Raw genomic sequence first — 19721 nt, forward strand, 5'->3', positions numbered from 1 at the left:
TCGCTAAATTGAAGTGCGTCTTGGTGGTTGTGATAATTAGCTATAGACTGTGGAGGTGCTTTAAGCATTTTTTATCCAGGTGGCTTAAAATTTAAGATGCAGAGGGAAGAGTGACATGTTCATGTAGCAGGATACTTTATGAAAAATTTCACTCTTTTTAGGGAAAGACTGTTCTGGCTTCTACTCAGTGTTAAACAAATAATTGCTTTGAAACAAATTTTCCTGTTATTTGAATGGTTTTGATTTGTTATGGAACTCTACCCCAAGTGTGGGTAGAAACCTTGTCCTTGCTGAGTGGGTTAGCAGAAGCTATGTCACTGCGTGGACATGCAAGCCCCTGGGGATGAGGGTACCCATTGGCACAAGGAGGCCAGGTCTACTGGGATAGAAGGAAATGACAGCTCCCTGAAAGAGTCAGGGAGTCCTGACATCTTTGAGATGCACCATTGAGATGGATCCTGGCTAAAGGTTCTTTGAAATAAAATTGCCCCCAAACAAAAAGGAGATGGAATTAGTGGATAAGCACCTGGATCAGGCTCAAGGGAGGTGGTCTGGCTTTTTAAGATGGTTCTGGCCCTCCTGGGAGTGGCCATGTTATAATCTGAAAGGACTGGTGTCAAAGAGACCTTTAAGAGTCTGAAGGTGCCTCTACAGATTACAATGTTGGGAGGATTGTTTTCTTTCGACAAGCTGTTATAACATGATCAGTACCATGTATGTACTGCTGCAACCTGAATTTCTTCAGGTTTTTCTATAACCTAGCATGTGCTGGAGGTAGGATTAAAACAGAGATTTCCTCCACCATGCCAAGTTCTGAAACCATCGTGAATCCCAGAACTGGATGGTGCTGTGTTTTAATGACTGACACAATGTCAAGCCAAAAAGCTGGTTGTGGATGTCTGGTGGAATTCCAGAAGTCAGTGAGTGGTTGAGAATGATTGGGGGCTTGGAATAATGGAATGTTCCTGGCACTTCCAAAATCTAGATGGATAATCAGCGATTTAACATACTCTGTGAAAAATGGAGCTTGATAGAATCTGCATGTAACACGACTCAAAAATTTCTCCAAAATTCTTCTGTGACCCTACCTTCAGGGTGTCCTTTTAATGCTTCTCCACTTATTTCTGATTCCTGGATTGCAGCAAACAACGCCACATAACCCTATCACTCTCAGTGATGGTACCAGCATCTATTTCAGAATTTTAAGAAAACATAATCACTGAAAATTATCACAAATTGTACATAAAGAATGGACTAAGGGAACACCTATGATAAACTGATGCTTTTGTTTAATTCAGTTATAAAGATACTAATTCTGTTTTGAGAGATTACTTCATTTCCAGCAGTGCTAAATCTTATCTAATACCATAAATTTTTCTTAGCATGTGCTTTAGAATGACATGAAAATTACTTGGCTTTTAAAAAATAGCTTTAAATGATGGTTTATTGGAGCAAGGAATAATTTGATACTATGTATTTCTTTTGGGAAAGAAAAAAGTGTACTTTAAAAATATCAGACTCCAAGTAAAATTAACATACTTTCAGAAATCTTAATCATGCCCCCTTCTAGCTTAATGATCATTAAATTTGTCTTGCAATCAATTTGAAATAAATCACAAAACAATAATGAAAGGAACTGGCTATAATTTAGGAAAAACTTGGCATGCTGTGTTAATAATAATAGGATTTATGAGAATGGGATGAAAAATGAGTCCCAATATCAATGGTTTATGATTTACACAGGACTTGGGCTTGAGGGTACTTTGAAGTTATAGGTTAGAGCTAAAGAACTCTTGATAGAAGCTTTCTTTCCTTTTAAATGCATCCATATATTATTCTGTAGCACATATGTCAAACTATAATATTGATTTTTATCATAAATTTAGTTTCAGTTAACTATTTATTGAGTGATGTTTCCATTTGCTTCAGTTGGTTGCAAGCAACAGAAATTAACTTAAGCTAAAAATAAATTATTGGGAAAGTGGAGGTAGCTCATAGAATTGAGGGAAAAATCTGAAAGGGTCAGTACATAAAACCTTCCTCTCCAGAGTTTGGGAGCAGGTGAGAGGTATACATAGGATTTATAAAAATAAAGATTAAAAACATCACCTTTATTACCTATAAAGCTAATTGGATGGTACAACTTTACATGTGTGGCCAAGTGGACTTACTACTACATCACCCATGAATTAGGCCTACACACCCAGATGTTGGCACAGCTGGACAATGCAGGCTTCCCTCACAAAGGTAGGCTCCTTACCGCATGGCACAGAGCAAGCAGAATGCACTCTCCCCTTAGGCAAGCAAAGCTGAAAAGACAAAGTGGCTAACTGAGGCACATCAGGCTGCTTCCACAATCTCACTGATCAAATATTAATAACTCTCTCCTGCAGAGAAGTAAGTAAAGCAGAGCCCAGAAACTAATGGAAGTTTCTCTACATAGAAGCATAAGGCCAGGGAATCACAGTCCTGTTGTGTGGTTTGTACAGTGCCCACCCTAGGCAGCTGTAACATGCAGTCCTGTGAGTAGGTTCCCCTAACAGACCAGGCTAACATAAGAGCCTCATCCCAAAGAGCCTTTTTTCACCTCTGCCTTTTCAAGAGGGTGCTGGTTTTGACTACTCATTTTCTACCCCACCCTTTGGAAAGGATTCTGTCATTATTAGATAGGTTCTTACTGATTTATTTTAAACTTGACAAATATCATAACAATTGTATGTAGTGTTGGCAATGTAATGTTTTGATATATGTATACATTGTAGAAAGATTACATAAAGCTGGCTGGGCACAGCGGCTCACCCCTGTAATCTTAGCACTTTGACAGGTTGGGGCAGGATGATTGCTTTTAGGCCAAGAGTTTGAGATCAGCCTTGGCAACGTAAAAAGACCCCTGACTCTGTAAAAAATAAAAATAAAAAAATTAGCTGAATGTGATAGTGTACTCCTGTAGTCCTAGCTACTAGGGAGGCTAAGTTGGGAGGACACCTTGAGCCCAGGAATTTGAGGCTGCAGTGAGCTAAGATGATGCCACTGTACTCTAGGCTGGGCAACAGAGTGAGACCCCCCCTCACATACATACCTCAAAAATAAATAAATAAATAAATAAATAAAGCTAATTAACATATCTATGTCCTAAGCTTTTAAAATGCAGCCTTGGGAGTAAAGAGGGAACAAAATGGTACAAAGCCACAAGAGAATGAAAAGAAATTTGGGGGGAATTGGGGGAAAGTGGTTCCTGGAGAAGCTGAGAGGCAGGAAAGGAACAGATAGAAAAAAGGGGGATTTCTAAGAGTGTTTCTGAGAACTGTTAGCCTTCACAGTGTTTGAGAAATTCAATGAAGAACTTCAGTTGCTGTGAAATTATCTTTTGCTTGCTCGATTGTATTTCTTTGACTGTAATACACCCAGAAACTGTGTTGCCTTAGGTTGGATATGAAGGGTGAGCTAGGGGGAGGTACAGGGTTTCCAACTTGGGCTACTGAATGAATCATGCTGTTTTCAATTAGAATTTTTAAAAATCAGGAGAGGGAGTGCTTAGGGGACAGAGGCTACTGATTATTAGCTCTATTTTTGCTTTGGGTAACTCAAATTCAACATGTCTTATTATTTTGGTGGAGGGGCAGTTAACAGTTTTATTGAGATATGTGCAACATATACCACATACAATTCACTCAAGTGTTTCTAATATCTTCACAGGCTCATGCAAGCATCATAACAACCAATTTTAGAATATTTTCATCACTTTGAAAAGAAACTTTGCGTGCTTTTGCTATCACTCCCAATCCCCCACAGCTCACAGTTTCAAGAAACCACTAATCTACTTTTTCTCTCCATAGATTTACCTGTTTTGAACATTTCACATAAGTGGAATTACATAATATGTGGTATTTATGACAGGCTCTCTTCACTTAGCATGATGTTTTCAAGGTTTATCCATGTTATAGCATATATCAGTACTTTATTCCTCTTTGTGGCCAAATACTATTCTATTATGTGAATATATCACAACTTGTTTATTCATTCATCAGTTGATAGACATTTGAATTTTTTTCTACCTTTTGGCTATTATGAATAATGCAGCTGTGAACATTCATGTACAAGTTTTTGCACAGACATATGTTTTCATTTCTCTTGGGCATATAAACAAGAGTGGAATCGCTGGGTCTATGCTTACCTTTTTTTTTTTTTTTTTTTTTTAATTATTTTTTTTTATTTTGGCATATTATGGGGGTTATGCTTACCTTTTTGAGGAAGTGCTAGATTGGTTTCACAATGGCTGTAACATTTTATATTCCTACCAGGAAAATGTGAAGGTATCAATTTCTTCACATCCTTGTCAACACTTGTCATTATCTGATGTTTTGCTTGTAGCCACCCTAGTGGGTGTGGTTTTGATTTACATTTCCCTGATGAGCAGTGATGTCCAGCATCTTTCCATGTGCTTATTGGCGATTTGAAGATCTTCTTTAGATAAACATCTATTCAGATCCTTTGCCCATTTTTAATTGGGTTGTCTTTATATTGTTGAATTATAAGAGTTCTTTATATATTCTAGATATAAGTCCCTTATCAGATACATGATTTACAAATATTTTCTCTGTGTTCTTCAAAGTACAAAAGGTTTTAATTTTGATGAAGTCCAGCTTATCTTTTTTCTTAATATGTCTATTTTTAAGGACTAATCAGTTATGACCAAATGATCTTATTTTTGCATTTCTATTATGTACACTTTTTTAACATCTTGCCATTACTGAAAATCTTATGATCCACATATGCATCCTACACCATGATGAAACCTGCCGTTGGGTCTATAGTGCATCCTCTAAGCAGTGTTATATTTTATTAAGGAAATGCAGTACTTTAGAATTTTTCTTGTTAATCATAATTTATTATCAGTTATATTTTAATCTGACTCATGTTTTGGTTCTAGAGTTTTATTAGTATAGATCTTTATAACTTACACTAAATTCTATCAGACTTTTTCAGTTACTAGCACAGGCTTAAAATATTTTTTTATCTAGCATGAAATTAAAAAAAATAAATCTTTGTCCTTTTTCTCGTTTTCCTGAATGCAGTGGCTATTTCAGTTGAGGGACTCAATTAGTATATTTGCTGCTAAAGTCTACTTTTTCTTCCACGTTCCAGAAACTGAAAAATAAATGTTTGTTTAGATGTTAAGCCCTCAAGAAAACAAAATTCCCATTAATGATGTCTTTCCAATTATAAGTTCTACTTTGCTCTAAAAAGTGCGAAACCTTCCTTTTTTCAAAAGATATTTTCAGAAGTTACTCCTGGCTAGGCAGAATTTAAGTAAGTATATGACATTTGTTTTGTTTTTGTTTGTATACTTTTATTGCACCATGGTTGTTTCCTAATTAAGTCAAAATTCTCCTCTAAGCTATTCTGTAATGTAGCTTATTGCTAAATGAAGAGAGCTGCCAGGTAATAGGGTCTTTCCCAAAATGTTCAACTTTTATTTGCTATGTATATAATTTAAAATTAGGTGCACCCTAAAATTCTACACTTACTAACTTCTGAATATGGAATTTTTGTGCTGTGACGACACAGGGTATGGCTACTTTTTCTTGCCTCAGTCCTGATCTTCTAAGGAACTAGAAATGTTAAAAAGGGGATTGCCTTTTTGTTTTGAGTCCCTTTATCTTCCCTCTCCTCACCCTCAGTGAATCTGAGTCACTTTGGGGTAAGCATTTGCCATTTTGTTCATAATCCCTACAATTATAGCTGCATGACTGAGAACGGAAGCTACTACTGGCTGAGGAGGACAAAAAAGTACATGTGTTTCTGTTTCTCAACAGCACCATCCCATATAGTTTCAGTTGAGGGATATCCCAGGAAATTAGCAGTGGCAGGTAGTAGAGCCTATGTTTAACTGCTGTTGGTTTGCAAATGCTCTATGGAAGAAGGCAGTGACAGAATGAGGATGGCAGGAAGTCACGAGGACTGTGCCAGACCTGAACGTTCACACCTTGTCTAAAGAACAAAACTGTCCCTGACCTAGCCCAATGTTACCATGTGGGAATGTGGGTTCAGTATTGCCAGACCTAAAATTTATTTTTGTATTGATGCACAACATGTGTGGATAGTTTCTAGGTACATGTGATAACTAATACAGGTGATCACATGGTTTTTATTCCTGGTTCTGTTAATTTAATGTATCATGTTTATTGATTTGCATATGTTGAACCACCCTTGCATCCCTAGGATGAATCCCACTTGACCATAGTGAGTGATCTTTTTAATGTTTTGTTGAATTTTGTTTGCTAATATTTTGTTGAGGATTTTTGCATCTATGTTCATCAGTGCTTTTCATATATCTGGGTCCTCAGGTAAGATGACACAAAAGTGGGGGGTAATGGTGGCTGGGAGCAAATATCAGCTAGAGGCTTTGTCTTTTGCATGTCTGGCAGTCCATGCTTGCTGTGTGCTGGGACGTCTGTTGGAACTATAGGCCAGAACATGTACATGGGATCTGTTGTGCTTCCTTCTAGCATGGTGGCCTCAGACTTTTCACATGGCAGGTCACAGCACCAAGGGCCAGTATCCCAAAAGAACTGGTTGTGAGCAGTTTTGTCTTTGATGACCTAGTCTGTAATATAGCATCACTTCTACTGTGCTCCAATGGGCTACCAGCCGCAAGGCCTCCCACATTCAAGGGAAGATACGTGGACCCTACCTCTCCATGGAAGAGGTGCCAAAGAGTTTGTGGACATGTTTTAAAACTGCCACATTTAATAACTTCTGTCTCTCCCCTCTCTCTCTATTTCTCTCTCCCTTCCTTTCCCCTTCCCTTCCTCCCTCTCTGTCTTTATATGTATTCCAGTTATCCCAGTGATATCTGCCATGCATTTATGTAGTGGTATAGTGGTGTGGATCCCGGAATTCTTTCTGGAACCCATTTCTTGCTCTTGAGACATACCATATTTGGGATACTTTTCACCATTGGAGTAAATGGAATTCAGTTTAACTGGATTCAACTAAAGCTGAATTTAGTGAGAAAAGTATTCTGTCAAAAGGCTGGGTCTAATTCATATCAACTTTAACTGGAGATTGAAAAATAGAAGGTTGTGTCTTATAGAGCAATCTGAATACAGTCATCCTTGGCATCCATGGGGGATTGGTTTCCGGGATACACCTTCCCCACCTCCCGCAGATACCAAATACTTTAGGTCATCTCCAAATTACTTACAATACCTAATACAATGTAAGTGCTGTGAAAACAGTTGTTATACTACATTGTATATACTGTGTTTTTATTTATATTATTTTTATTGTATTTTTCAAATATTTTCAATCTGAGGTTGGTTGAATCCCTGAGGATTTGGAGGGCCAAGTGTAATGACATTGTCTTCCCTTCTTAGCCATTGCAATGCAATTTTAGTTGAGTATTGGGGTGGGGCCTAGGAAAAAAAGTTTATCTTTGCTGTTAGAAAAGCACCAATTAAAGAGAAAAAGGACTCATGTGTCAGTAACTCTGCCAATTTGAGCCAATAGTCTCCGGACAGTGGGAGAAGATTATTAAAGGATGGGACCAGGTGATAAGTGGTTTCAGGCTTGAATTACACAAGAAATAAAAGGAGAAAAATAACTGGATTTTCATACTGATTAATCAGATTGATTGATTCTGGGAGTCCAAGTATATTTATAATGTGAATAAATAGAACAAAAAGAAATGTCCAATGAGAGTCCTAGGGGAATGCTCTCCTGGGAGAATCCACTTTAGTGTCAAAGAATATTTTAGTGGTCTTCATCCAGAACATTTGAAAGCAGGCAGGGCTTTTGAATCCTAAGCATAAGGCTAAGTAAGCAGTTTGGTGGAAGAAAAATGTTAGGTTTTTTTTTTTTTCTCAAAGATACTCAAATCATTTTCTTCTGGGAAAACAGACTTGATCGGATATAATATGTCTGAGTTTGTTTACCCTGTTAATTATTTGTTAGTGTTGCTTAAAAGATAGGCATACCAATTCACCGAAGTCCCAGGGTATGGCAGTCACGCAACATTGTTTGTGAGAATTTTCTATAGTAGAACCAATGCAGGAAGGATACTATCCTCCATAAAAGACAGCTTTGAGATTTTGAACCCAGACAATTGACAAGCAGGAGGGTGTGCAATCTGACACAAATATTTTATATTTCATGATCATGATCTTTATCATACATGCTTGATATTAATAAAATATGAAGCCAATGTTAATGAATTAGGTAGCATTTAGCATTTTCGTGGCTGTGTGTTACCATGCCTACCATTTAAAATAAATCTGTGCTCCTAGCATTACATATGGACCAAAAAAAAAAAAAAAAAAAAAAGAGGAATGCTTGTGTTTTGAATTGGATAAAAACGAATGCAAAGCCAGTTAATAACTCATTCCTGTGTGAAATAATAAAATGGGGAAAAGGCAAATTTTAACTTTATGATGAATTTTTTGTCATGCCTTTTTCACACTTCAAAGAAATACAAGATAATGCCATAAACAATTGCTGACTTTATGTTTACTCATGTAATAAAGTTTGCCTTCATGTATGGGTATATATTAATATATACATCTCTCTATATATATCTCCTGTATTTGTACTAAAATTTAACACAAAAGCATAAATACAACACTGTTAAGGTAGATCTTTGCTGTTTGGGTTGCCCAGCATTTATTCGCAGTCCTCTCAGTAACAGTTCCCAGTTGTCATTTAATAATTCCCTTTCTACCTCCGTGTGCTCAGAGGATGCTAACTCTACTGTCAGATTCAAGGATGGGTTCTGATAGGCTTAAATCAATCAGCACAACCTCTTCTTCTGGCCACAGTGATTAGTGCAAGAACAGTTTGGACCAGAGAAAAGCAAGGAGATGTGGCTGGAATCTTTTTCCAGGCAATTTTCTTCTTCTGAGAGCATTATCAGAAGAAATCCTCCTTTATGGTGGTGTAAAGATGCAAAAAACAAAAACAAAAAAACAAACAAAAACAGAAAGTCTACATCAGGGAGGATAGAGCTGAAAGAATTTCAGAGAAATAGAACCAGGGCCTTGATAACATTGTGAAGCATCTCTGGATCAAACAATTCCTAAAGCCAGAAATACTCTTGGATTATGAATTCACTTGGGCCAACATATTCCCATTTTAGCTCTAGCCACTTTGGATTGAGGTTTCTGTACTCACAGAACAAAGCATCCTGAGTGTGAATAGGCTGAAACATCTAGCAAAAGGAAGAGCAAGATATTTAGCTGAATTGATCATCTTATGCACACATAAAGTTTCATAAGATAGAATTCATGATATTTCAATGTCATGTTACATAAGTAGCTTTGCTTCCTCACATCCTCCTTCCCTGGTTCCTAGTCAAGAAAGAACATTGGAACATTCTCATTTTGCCCTTTTGAGGAAAATTCTAGGGTCTTAATTCTGGCCAAAGCAAAGGAAACTGTCACCTTTTCGGGTTGTCACCTCTGATAGACTAACAGAGCTCAAAAATGAACCACATTAAAAATAATGAGCTCCAGCATAGGTTTAGCAGAGTAGGTGAAGGCCCAACTGTCAAAGTCTATGGGTACGCAAAGGGGGGAGATCATTCTATCACACCATGCTATAGCTGTGTTACATAAGTTAATTTTTAAAAACAGTTTTATTGAAGTATACATTGAATAATGAATGGCACATATTTAAAGTGTACAATTTAATAAATTTTGACATATTTATACACACACGAAACCATCGATATAATCAAGATAGTGAACATATCAATCACCTTTGCATGTTTGCTTGTGTTACTCTGTAATCCTCCCTCTCTCCCCACCCTGGCACCCCCTACCAGTCTCCAGGCAACCACAGATCTGCTTTCTGTCACTGTAGAGCCTTTGCTTTTTCTAGAATTTTATATAAATGGAATCATATATTACATGTTCTTTTTTGATTGGTTTCTTTTACTCCCCATAATCATTGCCATGGTTGCTCATGGATCCTCAGGTTGCTCATAAGTGTACTGTAGTATTATGCCCATGTCAAAGTCCTGTCATTTTCAACCCTGAGGACTCCATGTAGTTGATGAGTTGCTCATGTAGCCTGGAAATCTAGAGGAGTTGCAAACTTTGACAAATGGGAGACACGAGCCACCTGACAAATTCTTCATTCCTTGCCCAGAGACATGATTGAGAATGCAGTAGCTTCCTAAGACATCACTGAAGAGACAAAGCAGTCGAACTGTTACAAAGCTGTAACCAGCTTGGTAATTGCTATGGTTGGAATGTGTCCACCAAAGTTCATGTGCTAGGAACTTATTCCCCAGTGCAACAGTGTTGCAAAGTGTGACCTTTAGGAGGTGATTAGGTCATCAGGGCCCTGACCTCATGGGGGGATTAATGCCATTGTGTCTGGAGTGGGTTAGTTATCATAGGAGTGGGTTCCTGATAAAAGAATAAGTGTGGCTCCCTCCCTCCCATCTCTTGCTCTCTTGCCTTTCTGCTTTCTGCCATGGGATGACTGCAAGAAGGCCCTCACCAGAAGTGACTCCTCAATCTTCAACTTTCCAGCTTGCAAAACCATGAGCCAAATAAAGTTCCACTGTTTATAAATTACCCAGTGTGTGATATCTGTTATAGCAGCACAAATGGACTGAGACATGGATTTGCTCTCATTCCTGCCTCAGTTTCTCTTTCCATTCTTGCTTCCCGAGGATTGAACTTACCTAATATCTTGTTAACACCTAAGCTTTTGCTTCAAACTCTGTTTTCTGGAGGAGCTGGGCGAAGACAATTGATGCCATTTATTCAGTGCTTACTATGTACCAGACACCATTTTAAGCACTTTACATTATTCTTTTTTTATTGTGGTAAAATATATAAAATGTGTCATTTTAACCAGTTAAGTATGCAGCACTTGAAATTTGAAATTTGTCATTTTAACCAGTTAAGTATGCAACACTTATTTTTAAAGTAAACTTTAAAAAATAAAGTAAAATGTGTATAGACAAGGACAGAATTCATAAGTGTACAGCTCAATGAATTTCTGTAAATTGAGCACATCTGTTCAAGATAGAAGCACCAGAGAAGACTTCCTTGTACCTCTGCCAGTCATTATCCCATCTCATAGGAAATCACCATTTTGACTTCTGTCACCATTTTTCTGCTTTTAAGTCATGCAGTAGAACCCTTTTATGCTTGAATTCTTTTGTTCAATATTGTGTTGCTAAGATTCATCAATAATGTATATAGCAATGGATTGTCCATTTTCATTGTATATAGCATGTCATTGTATGATGATGTCATAATTTAGCCATTATATTTTAGTTAGAAAACATGCCGTTTTGATTTCGATCATTGAAGGCGATGAGACTTACTTTAGAATCCACTGTAAGGTCAAATTTTATAAATGACACATGTGCACTTGAAAAAAATGTGTATTCTGAAGTTTCAGGGGGCAGTGATCTACATATATCAATTAAGTCAAATTCATAAATCACATTTTCAAAGTCTTGTGTATGTCAACTTATTTTTTGACTGCTTATTATATCAGTTCATGAGAAATATAGGTAAAAAAATCTCTGATTATGGTCTTGCCTATTTCTCTTTTAAGTTGTTGTTTTTTAAAATTTATACATTTTGAGGCTGGTTGTTAAGCAAATAGACATTTAGGATTGTTATAACTTTCTACTGTTTTGACTCTTTTGTCATTATGAAATGTCCCTATTTATCTTTCTGTAATACTACTTGTGCTAATAGCAATTTTTCTGATATTAATATTACTTCCCAGGTATCTTATGATTTAATATCTTACTTTCCATTTGTGCCTTCTTTTAGATTTAACAAGTATTTTTCACTAGTTCATTTTCCCTTCTCTTAGTTGTTAGTTGTATAACATATGGTTGTCCTTTTAGTGATTATCCTAATCATGGCAATAAGCAACCTTGATTTGTCACCCTAAATTAGTTATTTTACTACTTCCTGGGCAATGGAAGAGCCTTATAGTTTAACTCTATTTGTTACCCTTCCTCCAAATTCTCTTTATATTTCAGAAGACATTATGATTACTGCTCTGAACAGTCAATATTGGTATGATTTTACTAACACTTTTACCCTTCCCTGTAGTTCTCTTCATGCACTATTGGACTTTCATCTTGGCATCATTTTGTTGCTGCTATTGTTTTTACCTGAAGACTTTTCTTTCATATTTCTTTTGATGTGGGTCAGCTAGAAACAAATTCATATCAGTTTTTGTTTATCTGAAAGCATCTTTATCTTGCCTTCATTTCTTCTTTTTTTTATCTTTTAGAGACAGCCTTTTGCTCTGTTGCTCAGGGAGAAGTACAGTTGCATGATTATAACTCACTGCAGCCTCAAATTCCTTGCCTCAAGCAGTTCTCCCTCCTTGGCCTCTGAAAGTGCTGGGATTACAGGCATGAGCTACCATGCCCTGCCATTTTCCCTTCATTTCTTAAGACTATTTCCACTGTACATATATATATATATATATATTTTTTTTTGAGACAGAGTCTCGCTTTGTTGCCCAGGCTAGAGTGAGTGTGTTGGCATCAGCCTAGCTCACAGCAACCTCAAACTCCTGGGCTCAAGCGATCCTCCTGCCTCAGCCAAGTTGCTGGTACTACAGGCATGCACCACCATGCCTGGCTAATTTTTTCTATATATATTTAGTTGGCCAATTCATTTCTTTCTATTTATAGTAGAGACTGGGTCTCACTCTTGCTCAGGCTGGTTTCGAATTCCTGACCTCAAGCAATCCACCCTCCTTAGCCTCCCAGAGTGCTAGGATTATAGACGTGAGCCACCGTGCCGGCCCATACATAAAATTTTGAATTTGTGGTTATTTAAAGCTTATTAAAGATGTCATTCCATTTTTTCCCATTGTTTCTCTTGAGAAGTCAACTTGCATTATTGTTGAAGTTTGATTTATTTTTTCTCAAGCTGCTTTTAAGCTTTCTCTTTGTCTTTTGTTTTCAGCATTTTTACTAAGATTTTCCTAAATTGTGATTTTCTTTGTGTTTATCCTATTTAGAGTTAGCAGAGCTCTTGAATCAGTGGTTGTTTTGTCAGGAAATTTCTAGCTAGAGTCTCTTCTTGCTTCTGTCTTATTTTCTTGGTGGTTTCTTTGTTGGAGTCCTATTTCTCTATTTACTATGTTAGAACTTTTCACCTTTCCCATATATTTGCCATTTTCTTTTTAATTCTTTTTTCTGTGGTTCAGTTTTGTTATTTATTTAGTTGGTATTTTTAAAGAAAAAACAACAGCAGGACATCAAGGTCAACATTAACAAAAAACAGTTGCCTCATTTCTTTTACAGAGAAATTTACAGAGTCTTTTTGCCAAGATTATTAAGAATAGGACCATCTAAGACTCTCCAACTCTTTGACAGAGGTGATAACCACTGAGAACATACATTCTCTCTCTCTCTTGTTTGGCAATGAATTCAGATACATTAAACTGCCAGTAATTTTACACTTAAGCCTTGTATGCCACTAAGATACATCATAGAATAGCCATTGTACAAATTTATGGGTAAGTTTTTGTTTCTAACAATGATTAGGGAGCTGAGAGCATTACTGGCCTTTATTGGACTAGAGCTAGGAATGTTATATATTCTGCAGTGCAGGGGAAAGTCCCTTATAAGAATCAATGGTTGTACATATTGCATGACTTTCAACAGTTTTGCTGGAATATTCATGTAGGTGACATACCTGCTAATAATGACCTAATCCTGTATCCTTATGTCCTTTTACATATGAACCCTAATTTTTTTTTTGCACTATTTAAATAGAAATTGTATTCTCCATGAGTAGTACTCAGAGGGAATATTGTGTTGCTTGTTTGGAACTTTATGGAGTTAGCCACAATTTTGGAAAATCACATGAACTACCTTATTCTGCTCATGGTATTTTTGTTGCTTATACATGTCATGTTTTGCTAGCAATGAAATACATAGTCCGAATATGTATTTGATGGGATTTTATAGATGCAAACATCTCATTACTTCATTGGTCTTCTACATTTCATGATGAAATAATATTAAATATTACTTTGTTATAAATTATCTTTCCTTTATTTTCTCTTTAAAGTTGTCACATTGTTGGGTATATTTATTTAAAAACAAATGTAAGTACATGATATTACTAATGTTAGCTCAATAAAATTATAATTTCATTGCAGGATTTTTATTAAAAAAGAGGTCTGAAGTCTGATAAATTGAAATCAACCTGGGTAGAATCATGATATTTGTTAAGCTTGATTTCAACACACTGATAAGACTCAATATAAAAAAAGCTCTTTTATTTATTTTTTATTTTAATTATTCTTTTAAAAAATTATTATTGTTACGTAAAGCGGTTGTAGGCACCATTAAGTGTCCATTGCCTTCAGGCCAGGAACCTTTGGGCCTTCGGTTGGAGTTGCCCATCGTCTAGACCCAGACGGGAACCTTGGTGCGGTGACGCTGGTTTCCGGCGGGCTCCTTAGAGCGCCGAACAGCTTTGGCCGAAGGACCATGAGAGGGCCGGAGCCGGGTCCCGAGCCAACGATGGAGGGGGACGTGCTAGACACACTGGAGGCACTGGGGTGAGTGTCCCTGGGGACACCTTTCCCCCGAAAACGTAACCTTTCTTTCTGCTTGGATCCTGCAACCGCCATCCCTTGGGCCTCCGCTGGGCCCGCTTGGCCAGGTGCAGGCCTACTTCCTTGCCTTGCTCCCTCCGGCGCCGACAGAGTTAAGCGGGAGGCGGGAGAGAAATCCGTTTTAGGGGTGGAGCAGGGCTGGAGAGCTGGGGTGCGTGGCCCCCTATTCCAAACTTCTTTCCTCAAAACTCTGCTGCCGGAACCCGCGGGATGGCGCGGAGCGGCCGGGCCAGCCCTGTGCCCGCAGGTGATATTTATGTTGACGTAGTTGTAGCGCGTGGAGGCAGGTGTTGGAACCTGAACTGCGGCTGAGGACTCTTACCTCCTAAAGTGTACAACTTGTGGCTTGCTTGGGACTCAGGAGCGAATCTCTCATACTTCTCTGGCCAGAGAGAGTGTTTTTAGCGCGGGTCCATTCATTCAGTCATTTCATCTGTTGACTAACAGCGTATATATTACCTTGTGTGACAATATTGTGTTACATATTAACTTATTTGATTCATGAATACACAAGTATGTAAATTTCCCCTAGGCAGGGGAAAATGGCAGTTTTCAGATCACTGTTAGTTTACATAATGGGGAGGCTACAAAGAATCTTGTGATATTTACCACTCAAGGTGGTAAATTCTGTGAGAACTGGCGTAGAGGTAGGGTGATGTTAATACTTAAAGTTGTGGGAATCCATAATCTCCTCCTCAGCCTTATCCTGTTTTTCTTCACAGCCCTTGTCTCTACCCAAATTATCCTTTCCTGCCTATTTATTTGTCTCTTGAAGTCCCCTTCTCCTTTTCTCCCTCCTCTGCAAATCAGTTCCTGGAAAACTGATGCCTTGCCTGTTTTGTTCGCTGATGTATTCCCAGCACCACTTCTAGAACGGGATCTGTTACAATAAATAGTGGTTGAATGAATGAATAAATGAATGAAGAAAAGTTCAAAGAGGAGAGTGCAGGGTGGTAAGCATAGGATCAGTTAGTTGAGAGTCAAAATGCACATTAATTAAGAAGTTTGGAGTCATCTGCACAATTGTTTACTTTGCTATGTGATGCAGTTTCTTGATAGGGTAAGGCATGCCTTTGCGGTGTTATTATGAACCTCAAACACCACCTGCTACCTGCTTTTTTCCTGAAATAGCATTTGCTCCTCTATCAACTGTCTCTTTAGATAGACCCTGATAATACCTATTTTGCAGTGACCCAGTGTTACAGAGCTTTACACTTAGCAGATCCTGAGTAAATATTTGTAGAATGAAAGAACAGAGCCATTGATTATTTAGGTGGCATTTTTACTTCTGTGAAATCCCTTGGAAATTCTGAAATAACTTGGTTAAGAAAGTAACCACAACAAGAAATTAAAATACTTAGTAGAAGTATTTAGGCCCCAAATCATTTGAGTTCCCAAGTAACTCTAGATAAGAATAGTGGGATCTCATAGTTTATGAAAAGGGAAAAGTTGGTGCCTTTTTTTCTTTTGTTCCTTGAACTCGTTTATATAATAGGTGTTTTAGAAAATGAAGTTTGTTATCTTGACTTTTATTAAGGAAAATTAGTTTCAGATTATTAAATATGGAAAGTAAAACAGTTTACACACTTTAGAAGCATTTTTTCATGGTGTAACCGAAAACAAAATTTTGAAGTAGCCACAACAAAAATAAGTAAATGGGAATTGATTAAATTAAAAAGCTTTGGCACAGCTAAGGAAATAATCAGCAGAGCAAATAGACAAAGTACAGAATGAGAGAAAATATTCGCAAGCTGTACATTTGATAGAGGGCTAACAACCAGAATCTTCAAAGAACTTAAGCAAATTAGCAAGAAAAAGCCCAAATAACTCCATTAATATTTGGGCAAAAGACACAAACAGAAGCTTTTCAAAAGAAGATAGACAAATGGCTAATAAATATGAAAAATACTGAATGTCACTAATCATCAGGGAAATGCAAATTAAAACCACAATGAGATACAACCTTACCCCAGTTAGAATGGCTAGTTAGAAAGTCCAAAAATAGTAGATCCTGGAATGGGATGCACAGAGAAAGGAACGCTTATACACTGTTGGTAGAACTGCAAACTAGTACAACTTTTATGGAAAACAGTAGGGAGATTCCTCATAAAACTAAAAGTAGACCTACCATTTTATCCAGCAATCCCGCTACTGGATATTTACCAAAAGAAATCATTTTATCATAAAGACACCTGCATTCAAATGTTTATTGCAGCGAAGTTCACAATTGCAAAGATGTGGAAGCAACCCAAGTACCCATCAATTCATGAGTGGATTAACAAAATGTGGTATATGTATACTATGGAATACTCCTCATTTATGAAGAAGGATGAATTAAGGCCTTTTGCAACAATTTGGATGAAACTAGAGACTGTTATCCTGAGTGTGGTATCTAAGGAATGGAAAAACAAGCACCACATGTACTCGCTATTAAATTGGAACTAACTGATGAGCACATGTGTATGGAAGGAAGTAAAACTCACTGGAAATCAAACACGGGAGCGGGGAGGAAGGGATGAGTGAAAACCTGCCTAATGGATACAGTGAACATTGTCTGGGTGATGAGCTCATTTATAACCCTGACTCAAGCATAACAGAAGTGATCCATATAACCAAAAACATTTGTACACCCATAATATTTTGAAATTTAAAAAAGTTTACATGGACTGTTTAGGGTCAAATCTGGATTTAAATCGTATTATCATTGCTTAATTACTTATCTTCTGATCTCACAGAATTGCATTAATATTAACTTAAAGTATTGTAAAGATTGAATGAATTATAAATAAATAAATATACCTTGCACTGTGCCTGGCTGGCTTCTTAAGGTGGGTATCCTAACCTTCTTAAGTCTTCATTTCTTTATATGCAATTTGGGGATTTGAAAATACCTGTACTCATCCTTCATTTGATACAACCAGAGAATTTAGAGAAAAAGAAATGAAAATGGCCTCTAAACATATGCAAGGATATATAGCCTTGCTCATAGGAGATATGTAAATTGAAATTATGCCAGGTGGTCAAAAATCCAAAACTTTGACAACTTTGTTGTGTTATGGGGGAATAGGTATTCTGATATCTTGATGGTACAATCCATACAGAGAAAAATTTAATAGTAGCTAGCAAAATTATCAATACATATCTATATATCCTTTGACCCAACAGTTCTGTCTCTGGGAATCTGTCCTAGATATATATGTTGACAAAAATTTGCCAAACTATAATAGCAAAACACTAGTAACAACCCATATGTCCTTCAGTAGATGCTGATTAAATAAGATATGGTGCATCAAGATAGTGGGGTAGTATATAACTGCAAAATTTGATTGAATCGTATTTCTAAATACTGATTTCTGGTGTATGTAAGAGTGTATGTGTGTGAGAGAGAGAGCAAGCAAGCAAGCACGTATGTGTTTAAAGCAAAGAAAAGAACGGTATGTAGTAGGCTACCATTTATTTTAAAAAGGAGAAAAAAAACGCTTATATTTACATGGAAGAACAACCTCAAACTAATAAATATAGTTACCTATAGGGAAGGTGGGGAACAAGAGTAAGATTACAAACTAGATTTGTCTGAATATATTTTATTTTTAAGGTAGACTTTGAAACTATATTAACATTTTACATAATTATAAAACAGAATGAAACGAAGTCAAAACAGAACAAGAGACAAATCCCTAAATCAGGGTTCCTCAAACTTTTTAAACGGGGCCAGTTCACTGTCCCCTCAGACCGTTGGAGGGCTGGACTATAGTTTTAAAAAAACTATGAACAAATTCCTGTGCACACTGCACATATCTTATTTTAAAGTAAAAAAGCAAACGGGCAAAAACACCCGCATGTGACCCGTGGGCGGTAGTTTGAGAACGCCTGCCCTAAATATTAAAAGCAAGTGAAACAAATGTCTACCACTATATTGAGTAGGAGGTTTAATAACATGGGAAGGAATTGTTTTTCTACACATTACTTGAATATATTCTAAAGATAAAAAAATTAAGCTGTTTTCAGTAAGTTTATTAGTAATAATGCTGGATTTCCTATTCTGAAACTATGCAATTTGTTTTTATATAATAGGATTATATAAATGTCATTAGAAACAAGAATTTTATTTTTGCCCTTGATTTATTTCTTTAGAAAGTACTAATTGAACACCTACTATGTTTCTTTTTACAGTTATGTAGCATTTTTTTTTTTTTTTGAGACAGAGTCTCGCTTTGTTGCCCAGGCTAGAGTGAGTGCCGTGGCGTCAGCCTAGCTCACAGCAACCTCAAACTCCTGGGCTCGAGTGATCCTTCTGCCTCAGCCTCCTGAGTAGCTGGGACTACAGGCATGTGCCACCATGCCCGGCTAATTTTTTTTTATATATATATCAGTTGGCCAATTAATTTCTTTCTATTTATAGTAGAGACGGGGTCTCGCTCTTGCTCAGGCTGGTTTTGAACTCCTGACCTTGAGCAATCCGCCTGCCTCGGCCTCCCAAGAGCTAGGATTACAGGCGTGAGCCACAGCGCCCGGCCGTTATGTAGCATTTTATTTTTATTTTCATTTTTTCAATTTGTGTAAATTTAAGAGGTACAAGTACAGTTTTGTTACATGTGTGAAGTCTGGGCTTTTAGTGTATCTCTCATGTGAATAATGTACATTGTACCTGTTAAGCAATTTGTGATCACCACCCCTCCACCATTCCGAATCTCGAGTGTGTATCATTCTACACTTTATGTCCATATGTACACGTTATTTAGCTCGCACTTATAAGTGACAGCATGCAGTATTTGACTTTCTGTTTCTGAGTTCTTTCACTCAAGATAATGGCCTTCAGTTCCATCCATGTTACTGCAACAGACATGATATCATTCTTTTTTATGGCTGCATATAATATTCCATTGTGTTTCTAAACCACATTTTGTTTATCAGCAGTCATCCATTGGTGAACACTTAAGTTGATTACATACCTTTGCTATTGTAGATAGTGCTGCAGTAAATATAAAATGCAGGAATCTTTTTGATGTAATAATTTCTTTTCCTTCAAGTAGATCCCCAATAGCTGGATTGCTGGATGAAATGGTAGTTCTATTTTTAGTTCTTTGAGAAATCTC

The 19721-nt window shown here is 37.1% G+C and overlaps 1 protein-coding gene across 1 annotated transcript in view; it reads left to right on the top strand.

Annotated features, from left to right (window-relative positions):
* The first annotated feature begins 14464 nt into the window (after positions 1–14464).
* FAM98B (family with sequence similarity 98 member B) overlaps positions 14465–19721 on the top strand; it is a 37562-nt gene continuing 32305 nt past the window's right edge. Inside the window, exon 1 of the mRNA XM_076004237.1 lies at positions 14465–14568. Within this exon, the coding sequence (XP_075860352.1) occupies positions 14498–14568 (71 nt within the window). The 5' untranslated portion in view covers positions 14465–14497. The remainder of the gene's footprint in view (positions 14569–19721) is intronic.

Source organism: Microcebus murinus, chromosome 6 (genome assembly GCF_040939455.1).
Source record: "Microcebus murinus isolate Inina chromosome 6, M.murinus_Inina_mat1.0, whole genome shotgun sequence".
In the NCBI taxonomy this organism is placed as follows: domain Eukaryota; kingdom Metazoa; phylum Chordata; class Mammalia; order Primates; family Cheirogaleidae; genus Microcebus; species Microcebus murinus.